Genomic DNA, 15,453 nt, shown 5'->3' on the forward strand with positions numbered 1-15,453 from the left:
AATACTGAGTTTTGACAGAAAAGAGAGCTCAGCACGTCAGATGTTGCATGTTTTATTTACGATACAGAGCAACTAAATTGGATTACATCAATGGATGTTTCCATTTAATTGCATATTTACTTGTATCAGAATTATTTATCACAGTATTTAATAATATTCAGTGGCTTTTACCAAATTCCTTATATATTTGTTCAATTTATTTTACATATTTTGATTTGGAAAAAAGCCATTTGAATCAAAAATGATCATGGCTTACATGAAGTTTGTAATATATAGTACATTTTCCTTAAAAAATGTAAGCCCCTTAGACTAAGACTTCTTTTAGTGAAACTGTAGTTGTAGTTTGGGAAAGTGCTCTCTCACGGATGTGAGACACTGATTAATTTAATCTTATGGTGTAAACTTTTGGTACAGCAGGGACGAAATAGTTTCAACAAACATCACCATACGTTTTGAAACTTTCATAGTCAAAGCAACGAGGTGAGCTACTTATGTCATTACAAACCCTGCTGTAAAATATCATTTAAAAAAAAAAAAACTTGCAGCAAAGCAACACATTTACTTTACTTTACTTTACATTTACTGCACAAGCACTTACTGTATGTTTCTCGTTTAAGAACACATCATTAAATCCCAAAAATAGGCCGGTCTATGTAGAGGACTATGGACTGACTGACACATGGAGATTGCAAAACCCAATTAAAAGAGAGTATTCATATTACTCCCCATACCACAAATTATACCCACACATTGATTATTGATTAACAACGCTATCTGACTCCACCATTCATTGCATCGCCCTTTCAGATCATGCCCCCGTCACCATGACATTCCTAGCAGACTCCCACTTCAATACCTCACTACTCTGACATAAGGATTTCATCAAATATTTTGATCAAGACTGGACTTTCTTTCTAGACACCTACAACACACATACATTATGGGAAACAGCAAAAGCAGTAATGAGAGGAAGAATTATAGCATTTTGCACAAACCAAAAACAAAAAAAAGAACATCACTTAGCCTGGACCACCTAGCCTCACAAATGTCCACAGGCCCTACCTTCAGAGACCTATTAAAAACTAAATATAAACTTAACAACTTACATAACATGAAATCATCATCCATTTGGTCTGTGTTTCACTAATTGGATTAAATACTGTACTCATCCCCCACTGCCAGTAATGGTCAGTAATAACCAGTGAAATTACATTAAAAACCCTTGTGTTAAAAAGAGGCATGACAAAGGGATGTCCACTATCACCATAACTACGTTCTTTTTCATAGTATCTCTAATTACATTCATAAAGCAAAATCACAGTATATCAGGCATTCAATCTAAATCACTTCATCATAAAATCAGTTTATATGCCGATGACATCCAGTTATACTTGACTTCTTCTTTAACCTCTCTTCAGTCAGTCCATAGTCTCATTAACAGTGCAAGTAAGGTGTCTTCCATCAACTAGGTCAAGTCCAAGACTGGGATGCCGAGGACGGGGATTTACCCTCATTCCATAAAATACCTAGGTATTCATTTATCATAAAATCTAAACAAAACCAAACTTCTCTCTGCTGTTAAAGACCATTAAAGGGGACTCGGAACGTTGGAATAAACTGTCACTATCACTATGTGGTCATATCTGCAGTCAAAATTAACATACTTGCAAGAATAAACTACCTCTCTGCCATTACTCCTGTTAACATGCCCCACAGCTGGCTGTCCTCTCTTAACAGTTAATCGTTTCTGTTGGAAAGACAGAAGGCCTCGAATTAAAATATCTGTCCTCGTACAAAAACCCATTACCATTATTTCCTGCCACACCGCATGCAATCCTATATATTTGGCACTGGACAAACAACACAAATCCATCCTAACTGGATGTAGAATAGACAATAACACATGAAAACCCCACCAAAAACCTTCCTTTTACTGACAAGACCATTAAACATCTGTTTCAAATGTTAAGCCATCAACACCACCCTCACAGCGTGGTGGAAAATACAGTATTATCAGTCATCTTTTTGAGGCCTTTTGTCTTTCCAGCGTGGAAGGAGAGGGGAGTAGCCAGCCTGGGGAACCATTTCAGTGGTGGCCTGTTCATGATCTTTGACCTTAACTACAATATACCTCACTGTTGCCACTTTAAATATGTACAGCTGGAAGAAGCCATCAAGGTGAAAATGATCAGTAATTTTGATAATGACACAGCCTCTTAACAGTTTATCATAACTTGAAGTCACTGAGGCCATTGAAGATATACAAATCTTTTTTTACATCAGGAAAACATTGCGTCAATACTCACAGTTAAATGGAACTCAACTAATACAAGAACTCATATAACAGATCACATCTATATCATATGGGATTTTCTGATGATAATAAATCCCATGACTGTCCACGTGCAATAGATGATTATTTTCATGCCTTCTGGCTCTGTTCACCTGTTCAATCCCTCTGGTCGGAGATCATGAGCAGGCTATCCCACATACTTGGCCTCAGCATCCCCCCTCTATCCAGCCGTCTGAATCCTGGGTGACCTCACATCACACAATACTCTAAACCATTTACATTTTAATAGCATTAACAGTGGATAAAAAGATCATATTGCTCAACTGGAAAAAATATCCATCATGCACTGGCTCACTTTGTGAGCAGCACACACTGCTCACAGGACAAAATCACACATTTCCAGGACACGTCCTTGGGAGCCAATCACTGGCTTTGCTATGTATAACACTTGTCAATCTCTCTTTACAACACAATGTGCTTGTATACATTATATAACAGTTCTCATCTACCCCTCTAGTGTCTCCTTTATTTGTCATGTACTATTATTGTGTTGTAATGTGACTGAATTCGTTTTCTGTTTTCGTCCAATGTATTGTTATTGGATCTTGTTTACATAATAAAAGGAAAAAAATTAAAAAGAGCACATCCCTGTTCGATCTCAGAGGGGAAAAGCTCCTCCCCACTGACAGTCTGTCCTCTGACCATAGACGCACAGCTCTAAACTTGAAGACTTAATAGGAGAGTGTGTTTTTGTATGATTGTTGCAAGTGACAAGATAAAAGTTGCATGAAATTAAGCAAGAAACTGTATGATGCCCGACTGTATCCAATGAAGGGTTAAAAAGATGCATGTGTAATTGATCAAAGAAGACTAGAAACATTTTTTAAATATTCGAACTGTTTATTTTTTTCAGAACAGGCTTCAAATCTGTTAAATTGCAGATTTTATTTGTTATTGTTAACTATCCTTCTCTTTGTTTTTTACTTTCCTCTGTGATGCCATGTCTTTCAGTTTAGAGTCCAGCTTCCTTTGCAGATAGGCTTTCTTATTGGGGTCCATGGATTTGTCTTTCTTCCCACTGCCAGCATAAAGAACACCCTCCTTGCTTATTCTCATCCGAGCATGAGATTTGGCTTTATCTCCACAACCGTGAACCTAAAAAACATGACAATATTTTTTTTTTTTTAAACACATAACTTCTCAGACCTGTGTTGCATTTTCTTACATTTAAGCTGTCACTCATAGTGAAAATACAGCATACAGACTCCTAAAATACCACCCAGAAGGCACCCAGAGTATGAATCCTAATAAACATAACAAAAGCGACTTGCAAAGACTACTTGGCTGACATCTGTTCTTGTCTTACCTCTGGTATGTGATGACTGAGACAATATTGCCTGTTGCAAAAGAGGCAAAGCTGACCGAGGGTTAGCACAGAGGCTTTACACTTGACAAAGCTGCACACACTTTCAGCCTTCACGACAGCATTGATAAGTGTGTCGAAGTCATCGTCTGGAGCGGCAGCAGCAGCGATGTCACAGGCGCCTGCCTTGGTTCGGTTCTTCCCTGGGAAATGACAATGGTGACTTGTTAAAGTGATATCAGAAAAAAAGTTTCATAAAGCATTTCGATGTTTTTACTGCAAACCTTTAGACTTGGCCTTCTTTGAAGATTGTGCTTGAGCTGGTGGGATGTTGTTCTGTTGCTTTTTTTGTTGAGCATTTTCCTCCCTTTTCTGTTGCTCCCTCTTCATTCGCTCCAAATGTAAACTTTTCAAATCTAATGGAAGCTGACACAATGGATCTTTTGGGGGATTTGGGGTAGTTTCCTCTTCCTGAGCTGCTTCTTCTTCTTCTTCTTCTTCTTTTTCTTCTTCCTTTGCTTGTGTCAGCTCCTCAGCTGGTCTTGAGACAGTGATACACCTGTCATTCCCCTCGCCTTTGCTCTCATGCACAAGGCTCATCTCCTCAGCGATCTGGTGGACCAGCAGTCGGTCATGAGAGTTAAACGATGATGGAAACTTTAGCTCACTCTGATTTAAATCCTTCAGAAAGCTCTCCACCTGTTGTCTGATCTCAGTGTATCTGTTCTTTTTCTGTTCCTCCTCTGTCAGTGCGGATGTGCAGGAGTTTGTGTGCTTATCTTGTTTCTTATCATCCTCCTTAATGCTGCTACCAGTGGATTTCTTCTGGCCTGGCTTTGCCTTACTGGGACGCTGATCTTTGACCTTCTGTTTAGCTGACATGGAGCTGCTGGCAGATGTACTTGGCTTTGTGTCTTTGTGGTCGCGGGTGTAGTTCTGTGGTACGATGTCCTGGATGTACTCAAATGCTGTTCTGACCTCGCCAAACTCAGTCATATGATTGACTAGGGACTTCAGGAAAGCATGATTCTGAACCGTTTGGGTGTCGCATACTACAGCAATTTGACGTCTCGCACGTGTAACAGCCACGTTTATCCTTCTGTCCTCTGCCAGAAATCCAACCTCACCTAAAATAAGGGAATTAACAAACATTTTTGTATGTAAATTGATCAATGCAGATAACATTCGTGGTGTGGCAGTATCAGGAAAATTCGAAAATTAAGAAGTTACCTTTCCTGTTGGACCGGACTAATGACAATACCACAGCTTCTTTCTCTCTGCCCTGAAATCCATCCACTGATTTTATCTCCAGCTCTGGATGCCTCGCAGAAAGTTTCTGGCGCAGAAGATCAACCTTCACAGACACACACATTAAAACCATTATTCAGGTATTTTCATAAACCACTATTTTTTTTTTAATTCAATTTTAGATTTCCAGCTTGACAAAACATTTTTTGTGTTTGGGGTTTTATTTTTTCTTAATGTGACAGTGGGAATCTTTTAAAGTAAATGTAAATTACTGAGTAAATATTAAAAGGTACAGTTCCTCAAATCAGTTACTTACTTGTAGATTGTACGGTGCAATAACAGCTATGTCTTTAGCTTTAACCCCAGCTTCAGTCAAGGCCTTTATGTGCAGTTCAACAATGTCTACTTCACCTGAGGAAACAGCAAACACACTGTTAGGTCCCACACCACATAAACCAAATCTTTTTATTTATGTTTATATATAGATATAGATATAGATATAGATATAGATATGGATATATATAAAAATGAAAAAATGTCTAACCTTGATTGCCTTTGGACTGCTCATCTGTGACCTCCATTTCACTCAGACCACAGCCTGCTGTGTCAATCAGAAGAAGGGGCGTGCTGGTCTCTTCTACACAGGTGACTCCTGGTAGATCTCTATTTGCATCGAAGACATTAATTTTAACAGTTACTTTAAACATATGTTATTTTAGAGAGTTACTGCTTCACTGAAGAAAAAAAATTCACAACCAAGTTGATTCTCACTTTAACAAGTGTCTCTCCACTGAGTTGTGAGCAGTTAGTTTTCCCTGGTACATCTCTTTGGAGGCCCATTCCATGATGGCACTGTTCATGCGGTACTGTACTGTTAGCATTCGGACCACTGAGTCCCCGTACATCTGGATAAGTCTCTCCATAAGACTGAGAGACAAGCCTTTTGATGCAGCTCTGTGGGAGACATATGAGAACAATATTCATCAAAATATACATGATCAGTTTAAGGAAAATGTTTAAGCAAATATGAACATTTGAATGTTAATATGAATGCATAAAAAGAGAAAAACCTGTGCTTTACGTTTGTGATTTGATAGTAGGTGGTAGCTGCTTGTAGTCTCCAGCCAGAATACACTTGCGTGCTCTGAGCAGGGCGATCCAGCAGCTGCTCTCCAGGGCCTGAGCGCACTCGTCTATCACCACCCAATCAAAATGCTCTGCTGGCAGGAACTTCAGAGGGCCGTCATGACAAGCACCTGCGGACGCAGACAAGTGGTTTCTGGTTGCCTTTTATCATCACTGCTAGAAATGAATGACTTCCTCTACACTTAAGGCCATTGCTGACCTGTGTTGGTGCATAAGACGACATCAGCACTTTTCAGGATCTGAGTGATGGCTGTTGCTTCCCTGGTTTTCAGCTCCTTTCTTAGCTCTCCTATTTCCCTTCTGAAGTTCCCCCGATCTCCTTTGTCATGCATCTTCTTCATTCCCGTCTCGGAAAATTATAAATATAAAACATTACAAATAATTCTGGATGGCATAGCACACATGCTAGTAGTAGAACACACTAATATACTTACAAACACTTTATCGATGTCTTTACGGATGTCAGCGATGATGTTTGCATTGTCACTCTTAGCAAGGATGGCATCCAGTGAATGTTTCTGTATGGACTCCAGCAGTCTGGCAGGATGTCCCAGCCTCAGAACCTTGGCCTTGCTTCGGGCTAACCGCTCCACTAAATTATCCACACCCACGTTAGAGGGGGCACAGCACAGGATCTGCACAAACACAGAACCCATATATCAAAATGATTCTGTCTAGACTGAGATGCTGTAGTGACAACTCCAGAAAACCAATAACATGGATGTTAATATAATTCAACTAATCAGAAAAAAACTAATTATCCACATATACAATAATAAACTTCAACTTTCTGCACCTTTTGGCCTTGTTTGACAGCTTGCAGAATGATCTCCACCACTGTGGTGGTTTTCCCAGTGCCTGGTGGTCCATGAATCACAGCCAGTTCTCTCTGAGACAGAGCAAAGGACACAGCTTCTCTCTGGGAATCATCCAGGTTTGAGTTTAAGAATTCTACTTCATCTGATGGAAAATAACAGAGAGATAAATAATTTTGTGCACTGTGGGATTCACACTATTTTTGGAGATTTTGAAATCAATGTAAAGAGTGCACTTCATACTTATATAAAAGCTAGCAATTCATAGTACAGTTTCATAGAAAAACTAGAAGGATCATTTTCGATAAAATATATTTCATAAAGCCTCACTTACTTGGCTGCGATTGAGATGAAGGTTTTGAGTCTCCGAAGAGAACATTTATCAGATTTGCAGCTGGTCCATTGCAGTATCCATTTAATGCATTCAAGGCACTGCAAGCATAAAAATAATTTGTATCAGTGGTTCATAACTCACACGTTCAGTTGTACAGTAAGAATTTGACATTAAAAGATTAAAAGTTGACATTAAATATATCACTCACTGTTTCATTCGTTTGTAAGTCACATCATTTGCCAACTTTAGAAGATTGTAAAGAGCATCTGTATCAAAACTGAGCCCATCCTTTGAATCGTCAAAGGCCACACTTATAGCTGCCTGGGTGACCCTCGTCACTATCCCTGTGCTGATCTGAGACACTGCACTGCATCCACCAGTGTCATACAGGCCAACTATGTCCCCTGTAGCAAAAGATACAAACTTCACATTAAGCAAAATATGAAACCAAAGTCACAAAAGAACACAGATCAGATGTTTTATTATAACATCTTACCAGGTCCAAAGCTGTTGCTTGGAAGAGATAAGAAACCAAGATGCTTTCTTGGCTCTAGGACGACGACAGTTCGACCATACAGGCCTGTGGACTGACTTCCTATCTGCAGTTTCAGCAGACATACTCCTTTGTTTTGAAGATCCTTAAGAGAGACGTTCTCCTGCCATACCCTTAAAGCACAAAAACACTTTTGTTTTATACAAACAACTATCAATAAGAAGATTTTTTAATGACTTTGTGGGCAAAACATTGTAGGTTGCAGCTAAAGATTCTAACATTGCCTAATCTCTTTCTGCAAAAGGGGAACATCACCAATTTGACACATTAAGGTCAGTTTGCTCACTATGGGAAGTAGTACTCCAACTAATAATGTGGCTCTGGGGGATGTTTGTCAGGTCTGAGAAGAAAAACCCTCATGGATGTCATCAGTGTTATCTTGTTTTGGGCTTACATTTATAATTTAAAAACATATTTGTAACAGCTTGTTTTGTGTTTGAATCTTTACAGGCATTATGGGAAAGTGTAGGATCCAGTATTTTTGGAGTTTGACGCATACTTGGGACTAAAAGTCAGGATATCTCAGCTTGTTTTGACCACTCTTAGTTTAATGTGTCTCCTGCAAGTCCTTCAACTTTATGTAAGTGGTAACTTATACACTAATCAATGCAGTGGTATTTCACATACCTGGTTTCATCTATTTCAGCCTCCCTCTCCTCTTGTAGAAGCTCAAGTGTCTTTGACACAAACTGTTCAACTGCCATCACTCACTAAAAAAAAAAAAAAACAGTGTTGCGGCACAGATCCAAAACATATTAGTTACTGTTTATTACTGTCAATTAGCTTCAGCTGAAGACAACAAACAAAGGTCTCATTGACCAAGTAAGGTTTAACGTTTACACACCGTCACACTTGACTTGCTTGATATTGTAATTAATTAATATTTCTCTCTTAATGTGTGTGTGTCACAGAAATCAAATGTATGGTAACTTACTCCTTAGTCGCAGTTTGCAACTCTTACTGTTAATATCATAGTCACGTAACAGTTAGCTTAACAGTCATAAATGAGAGGCACAAAATAGAGCTAAGTAACGTTATAGGTTAGTAGTTTATCGGTCTGTTATAGTTGCAAGTCCTGTGATTTCCACACGTTGTCATGTTAGCTTGCTAATCACACTGCAACATAACAATTTATTTTAGCTACATTTAGCAGGCGATGGTGACACTCACCCATTAACGTTAACAGTCTGAGTAAACACGGAGCAGAGGACAGATTAGCGGTTGTTAACCATGCGGAAACTACCTTGAAGTTTGCTGGTAATATATCACATAATATCGGGTACTGAATGACGCCGGGGGTTTGTAATTGTGCTTGCTTGTCAACATGCTAGCTACACCGCCACCTATCTGCTCAGATGACTTCTCTTCTCGCAGACGAACACACAAACCGGAAGTGTTGCTTTTCTTGACAAGACACGCCCCGCGTAGCCTTTAAGCGCTATGATTGGTCAGGTGTCAACGCCTGGCCAATCATAGCGCTTGAATGCTATGCGGGGCGTGTCTTGTCAAGACAAGAAGTGGGACCCATATCAACACCTCGTTGACCTGAAATATGCTGAGCCAAGGATTTTTACAGTTGGTGAAATATCGGGACTGGCAATCCTTGCTTTGATTTATTTCAGGTTTTGATTTATATGGAAGGTCTCTCAAGGAAGTTGTTAGATATGGTAAGGCAAGGAAGGCAAGTTTTTTTGTATAGCACGTTTCAACAACAAGGCAATTCAAAGTGCTTTACAAAGAGAATAAAAGGCATCAAAACAATATAAAAGCAACACAATTAAAAAGACATAAAAACAATTAAAAAGTGTTACATTTGGAAATAAAAAGAAGCTAAAAGGGAATAAGACAGATAAAACGAGAATAAAATTGCAGTGTAAAATATTAACCCTCAAATTTGGTTTAATAAAAAGCAGCAGCAAACAGAAAAGTCTTCAGCTGTGATTTAAAAGAACTGAGAGTTGCAGCAGACCTGCAGTTTTCTGGGAGTTTGTTCCAGATATGTGGAGCATAAAAACTGAACGCTGCTTCTCCATGCTTAGTTTTTACTCTGGGGACAGAAAGCAGACCTGTCCCAGACGACCTGAGAAGTCTAGATGGTTCATAATGAGCAGCAGATCAGAAATGTATTTTGGCCCTAAACCATTCAGTGCTTTATAAACCAACAGCAGTATTTTAAAATCAATTCTTTGACGGACAGGAAGCCAGTGTAAAGATCTGAGAACTGGAGTTATATGATCCACTTTCTTGGTCTTAGTGAGTACTCAAGCAGCAGCATTCTGAATCAGCTGCAGCTGTCTGTTCAATTTTTTAGGGAGACCTGTTAAGACAGCGTTACAGTAGTCAAGTCTACTGAAGATAAATGTATGGACAAGTTTTTCTAACTCCTGCTGAGACATAAGTCCTTTAATTCTTTATATATTCTTCAGGTGATAGCAGGCTCACTTTGTAATTGTCTTAATGTGGCTGTTGAAATTCAGGTCTGTCCATGACTACACCAAGATTTCTGGCTTGGTTTGTAGTTTTTAACATTATCAATTGAAGCTGAGTGCTGACTTTTAAACGTTCTTCCTTGGCTCCAAAAACAATTACTTCAGTTTTGTCTTTGTTTAATTGAAGAAAATTCTGGCACATCCAATTGTTGATTTGTTCAATGCACTTACTCAGCACTTGTATTGGACCATAGTTGCCTGGTGATATGGTTATGTAAATTTGTGTGTCATCCGCATAACTGTGGTAGCATATTTTGTTGTTTTCCATAATCTGAGCTAGTGGGAGCATGTAGATGTTGAACAGAGGAGGCCCCAGAATCGAGCCTCGGGGAACTCCGCATGTCATTTTTGTACGCTCAGATGTGTAATTATCTATAGACACAAAGTAGTCCCTGTCCTTTAAGTAGGATTCAAACCAGTGTAGTACTGTGTAAAAAAGTCCCACCCAGTTTTCCAGTCTGTCTAGTAATATGTTGTGGTCGACCGTGTCAAATTCAGCACTGAGATCCATTAATACTAATACTGTAATTCTGCCACTGTCAGTGTTTAAGTGGATGTCATTGAAGACTTTAACAAGAGCACTCTCAGTGCTGTGGTGTGGTGGAAATCCTGACAGGAAGACATCAAAACAGTTGTTTAGTGCCACAAAGTTGTTCAGCTGTTCAGCTTAGAGATGATTAAGTCCAGAGTGTGCCCCTTGTTGTGTGTGGGCTCCATCACATGCTGGGTCAGTCCATAGTTATCAAGAACATAACACAGTTCTTTAGTCCCTCTGTCCTGGGGGTTGTTAACATGGATGTTAAGATCACCAACAATAACTACACAGTCAAAGTCAATACAGACAATAGACAGCAGTTCAGCAAAGTCATCAAAAAAGGTAGGACAGTATTTAGGTGGCCTGTAGATATTTAGGAATATAGCTCGAGAGGAGGAATTCAACTGAAGAGCCACAGAAAGACATCTGTTTGCATTGGAGGGAATCATTAAACAAAATGGCAACTCCACCTCCTTTCTTATGCACTCTAGCTTCACTCATAAAACTGAAGTTGTGTTAAAAATATTATCTACCCAATTTTTTGGAACAAGCTGTAGCTGACAAGGAATGGATGCTAAATTTGATAAATTTGCAGAATCAGTTGAGTGCTTCCTGTTTCTTAATAGATTCAGTATTCTTTTCCTGTCACCTATCTAGACAGGAATTGGGCTAGCTACCGGCACACTGGGCCCCGGATTTTCCTGGGAAGAGACATGAGTGCCATTAGCCTTGCAGCCTGGACCCAGAACATATCAGTTAGCACTTGCTGTATTTTGTACACAAATAACTGGATGTGCTATGCTTTTATCAGACTGGGGAGAGAGAGGATGATTCTGCAGCCGTTGTGGAGGGGGGGGGGGGGCATAACTGTGTTACTGTGCAGTTGAGACTGGTCGAGGACTTTAAGCCATTGGTGGAGGTGGACACTGAGGGGGATTTAGGGGAGAAAATATGGGAGTAGGGCGGGATGTAAGTTTTGTCCCTGCAGTGACCAGCTCTTTCATCTGGTCAGTGAACTCCAAGAGGGGGGAGGAGGGAGAAAGGGTGACTGGAGAAGAGAGTGACCTGGATGGGATTTGGGTGGGTGAAGGGGGTGAATCCTCAAAGGTGGAAGTTGGTGAGGGGGGCAGAGACTCCTCCTCTCGACTCTGTTGACTGTCATGTTTAAAGCTCTTCTCAGGTTGAGGCTGAGGCGGCTCTCTTTTAAGGTTTCTGACATGTTTTGTTGTGTCTTTTTCTTGTTTTGATACCTCTTGTCTCTTGACCTTGGCAGAGGGAGCAGACTGGTGATGCAGGAAGTAAAATAAGTTAGAGATGAACAATTTTACTCCTGACTCGTTAAGGAAAAGTCCATCTGCCTTAAAAAGATGTCTGCAGTCCCAGAAAAAGTTGAAATTGTCAATGAAATTCAGTGAATGGACAGTACATGCAGTTGAATGCATGGTAGACATAATTATTATTATGAACAAATATATATAAATGCAAATGAAAAAAGAGTAAACCCTCATTAATTTGTTTTAAGTATGGATGTAAATCACCAATAAAGATGTTACCTAAGAATAATCAGTCACTTAATGCATCATATGAAGTCATGTCTAAGTCTCTTTCATTTTAAATTAGTCGTACGTTTACATTTTGTTATATTTTCAACCTCCTAAGTGTTTATATGTTCTTTTTCTTTTCTACTGTGCTTTTGTTACAATGCATATGTGTGTATGTATATATATATATATATATATATATATATATATATATATATATATATATATATATATATATATATACACACTAACTACATATATGACTGGAGGTATCTGTATGTGTATATATGTATATCTTCTGGCTTGTATTTATTGTTTCATATGCAAGCTACTGTTACCTTCTTGAGTTTGTAAATTGCAATTGTTCAGTAAGAAAAAAAAAGCCATGTCGAGCCAAGTTGTCAATCAAACTAGTATAAACTGTTCAACAGCCAAAGCCAGATGTTTCTTATGAATTCAGGTCATTAGTCAGTTGCTCAGTGCCATACTTAAAAAAAAAAAGAAAGAAAAAAAAACCAGATGCAAAATCGCATAGAGGTGAGGCTGAGAAAAGTCACTTCTGCTCTTTACCTTGAGATGGGTGCTGTGTTCCCTGCAGGTCATACATGGCTTCCTCTGTCTACCTGGCATGCTCAATGGACTGAACTGTCCAGAATCAGGAACTGACAGTTACTGTTTCATCATCTGTCATTTGTCCAGTCATGCTAATGGCATTTTATATTATTTATGCTTGTAAGTCAATGAAATGTGCTCTTTTCTCTTTGATCACACTGTTGTGCTCATATAAAGAAAACCTTTCAAGGACCAGTGCTTGGATATGTCACACCTGTAAGTCTGAAACACAGTCACTAACAACATCTTCTTTCTCACTTGCTGCTGTTTAACAATGAATGTACTTTAACCAGTTCACAACAATGTTATCACAGAATGAAAGGGAACATTTGGAGTTCCTCATGTCCGAATCATATGTACATTGGAAAAGTTATTGGTTGCTGAAATCATTGCTCCGGTTCATATTGGTGTGAAGTGATTTCAAAATTCATTGTCCTCTCTCTGTGTATAAAATCCATCCATAAGTTTAACTGAAGCTAATATGAGGCTTCAGCAACCTGAATTAGCCACACACTTACAGTCTTTTATAGTGTGAAAGTCTTTAATCAGATGTCCTTGCAAGGCAACATAATTTATAAAAAGGTTGTAACTTTGGCATAGAGCTAAAACTATGAGTTGATTAATCGATTAGTTGATCAACAGAAAATTAATCTGCAACTTAATAACAGATTAATCATTTAATTCATTTTTCAAGCTGAAATGTCAAATATTTGCTGATTCCAGCTCGTCCACTGCCACTGTTTCATGCTTTTCTTTGTCTTATGATGGTAATTTGAAAATCTGTGGTTTGAAGCATGGTTGTCTGGCAAAACAGCACTCTTAACATGCGTATGTGAACTTACAGTATCCTTTAATGTTTCAGATGTAGGTTGTTATGACAAAACAATATATGTATTATGTCTTATTTTTCCCTTCTTGGTTCCAAACGAACTTTTCTGTCGTGGCGTCAGTTTTGCTGACAAAGACCTGACACCTTTGATGTTACAGGACTCCATGACTATGATCCAGTTACAAGACCCACAGATATTTGTCTGAAATGGATATTTGTTGAATTACATGAATATAAATGTGGGACACCTAAGGTGTTGAGTTTCAGTGCTCCTGCTGTAAATTTTCTTTTACTTGGCACTACAGAGCAGGATTAGATTATTTACAGCAAGTGAGGTCGACTGCATATTCAGTCCTGTCAATATATGAATCTTTTATTTTAGTTTTAGAAATGCTTAGTAAGTATTTACCAATTTAGCATCTGTGCTCTGCAGGTACACTTCCCTGTGTATGATCCACTACTATCCTTCATAAAGTCTTCCATGATCAACAGCAGGTTGGCGAGATGAAGTGTGTGAGAATGCGGTGCAGAGAGCCACTGTGTGCCAGGACGTTCAGCGCTCCAGGGCAGTCCAGGATGAGTAATGCCTGGTATCGAGCACCTGGAAAAGGGTCATCATGACATAACTGAGCAGAGTCCAACCAACAGCAGCTACAACAGAAGCAGCAGACATGAAAACAGTCACATGACCATGACGTTAATATTCTTACCATCTATAGATTCAAGTTGTGCCGCATAGGGTTTCACGTTGAAGTGTCATCAACCCCAACAAAGTTGATGCTTCCCCTTAACTTAGCCTCACATCTGAGCTCAGTACAGAGCAATGAAAGAGGTTCTGAAGCCACATGGTGATGAACAGCTTCAATTTGTCATAGATTACAAGTATTGTCACTCCAAACTTTAGTCAGTTATTATATCAGGATAAAGCCCTTGAGACGTAAAATCTTGTTTTCAAGTGGGTCCCAAAACATACACTCATTAAAAATCTCCTATAGGTGTTCAACTGTGTTGAGATCTGGTGACAATAAAGTCCATTGCATATGATTCATATCAACTTCATACTTATCAAACCATTCAGTGACCTCTCGTGCCCTGTGGATGAGGGCGCTGTCATCTCGAAAGAGACTGCTCCCATCAGGATAAAGATCTTTGAACATATAGGATGAAGGTGATCATTCAGAATAGCTTTGCATTGTTTGCACTTAAAAGATCCGAATCATGGCAGGGAAATACCCGCTGCATTCAGTATGTTTTTAAAGTCCCCACTCAAAAATAGGTTTTGCTTATTGTTGCTTCACCTGGATGTTTGAGCTTTAACTGTGCAGAATGATGTATGTGTAGAGTTTGACACTATAGGCTGTCAATCATCTTCTGAAGGGGGGAAGTTCTGTCTGTGTGTGTGCTCACTTTAAATCTTAGTTTAAGGTGTGTATGTAAGAACACAGTTTAGTGACATCACATTCACAGCTAGTTTTGATAGCTAATTTTGATTATTATTAATTGCACATTGCGTATACTGTTTGCACTATGAACATTTGCATATTCCTGGTCAATATATTGTACATTTAATTTCATTCTCTTCAATTTAAAATGTAAAATTGTAGCAGCTCTTCTCGCCTAGAATATATTTTTACATATTTTATATTGTAAATTTCTTTCTTCCTTTTTTATATCATTTAGGATTATTTAATTTTG

General features: G+C 38.9%; 1 protein-coding gene across 1 annotated transcript; it reads right to left on the minus strand.

Annotated features, from left to right (window-relative positions):
• Nucleotides 1–36: 36 nt before the first annotated feature.
• Nucleotides 37–9,141, minus strand: ighmbp2 (immunoglobulin mu DNA binding protein 2). The gene is made up of 16 exons (XM_042412405.1): nt 8,923–9,141; nt 8,380–8,462; nt 7,696–7,865; nt 7,408–7,603; nt 7,200–7,297; nt 6,847–7,010; nt 6,485–6,685; nt 6,250–6,397; nt 5,986–6,160; nt 5,676–5,858; nt 5,449–5,567; nt 5,221–5,315; nt 4,887–5,010; nt 3,941–4,783; nt 3,660–3,859; nt 37–3,448 (listed from the first exon to the last, which is right to left on the minus strand). The coding sequence occupies exons 2-16, from the start codon at nt 8,454–8,456 to the stop codon at nt 3,251–3,253; spliced, it is 2,991 nt and encodes a 996-aa protein (XP_042268339.1). The 5' UTR covers nt 8,457–8,462; nt 8,923–9,141; the 3' UTR covers nt 37–3,250.
• Nucleotides 9,142–15,453: the final 6,312 nt, after the last annotated feature.

Source organism: Thunnus maccoyii, chromosome 5 (assembly GCF_910596095.1).
Source record: "Thunnus maccoyii chromosome 5, fThuMac1.1, whole genome shotgun sequence".
Classification (NCBI taxonomy): Eukaryota; Metazoa; Chordata; class Actinopteri; order Scombriformes; family Scombridae; genus Thunnus; species Thunnus maccoyii.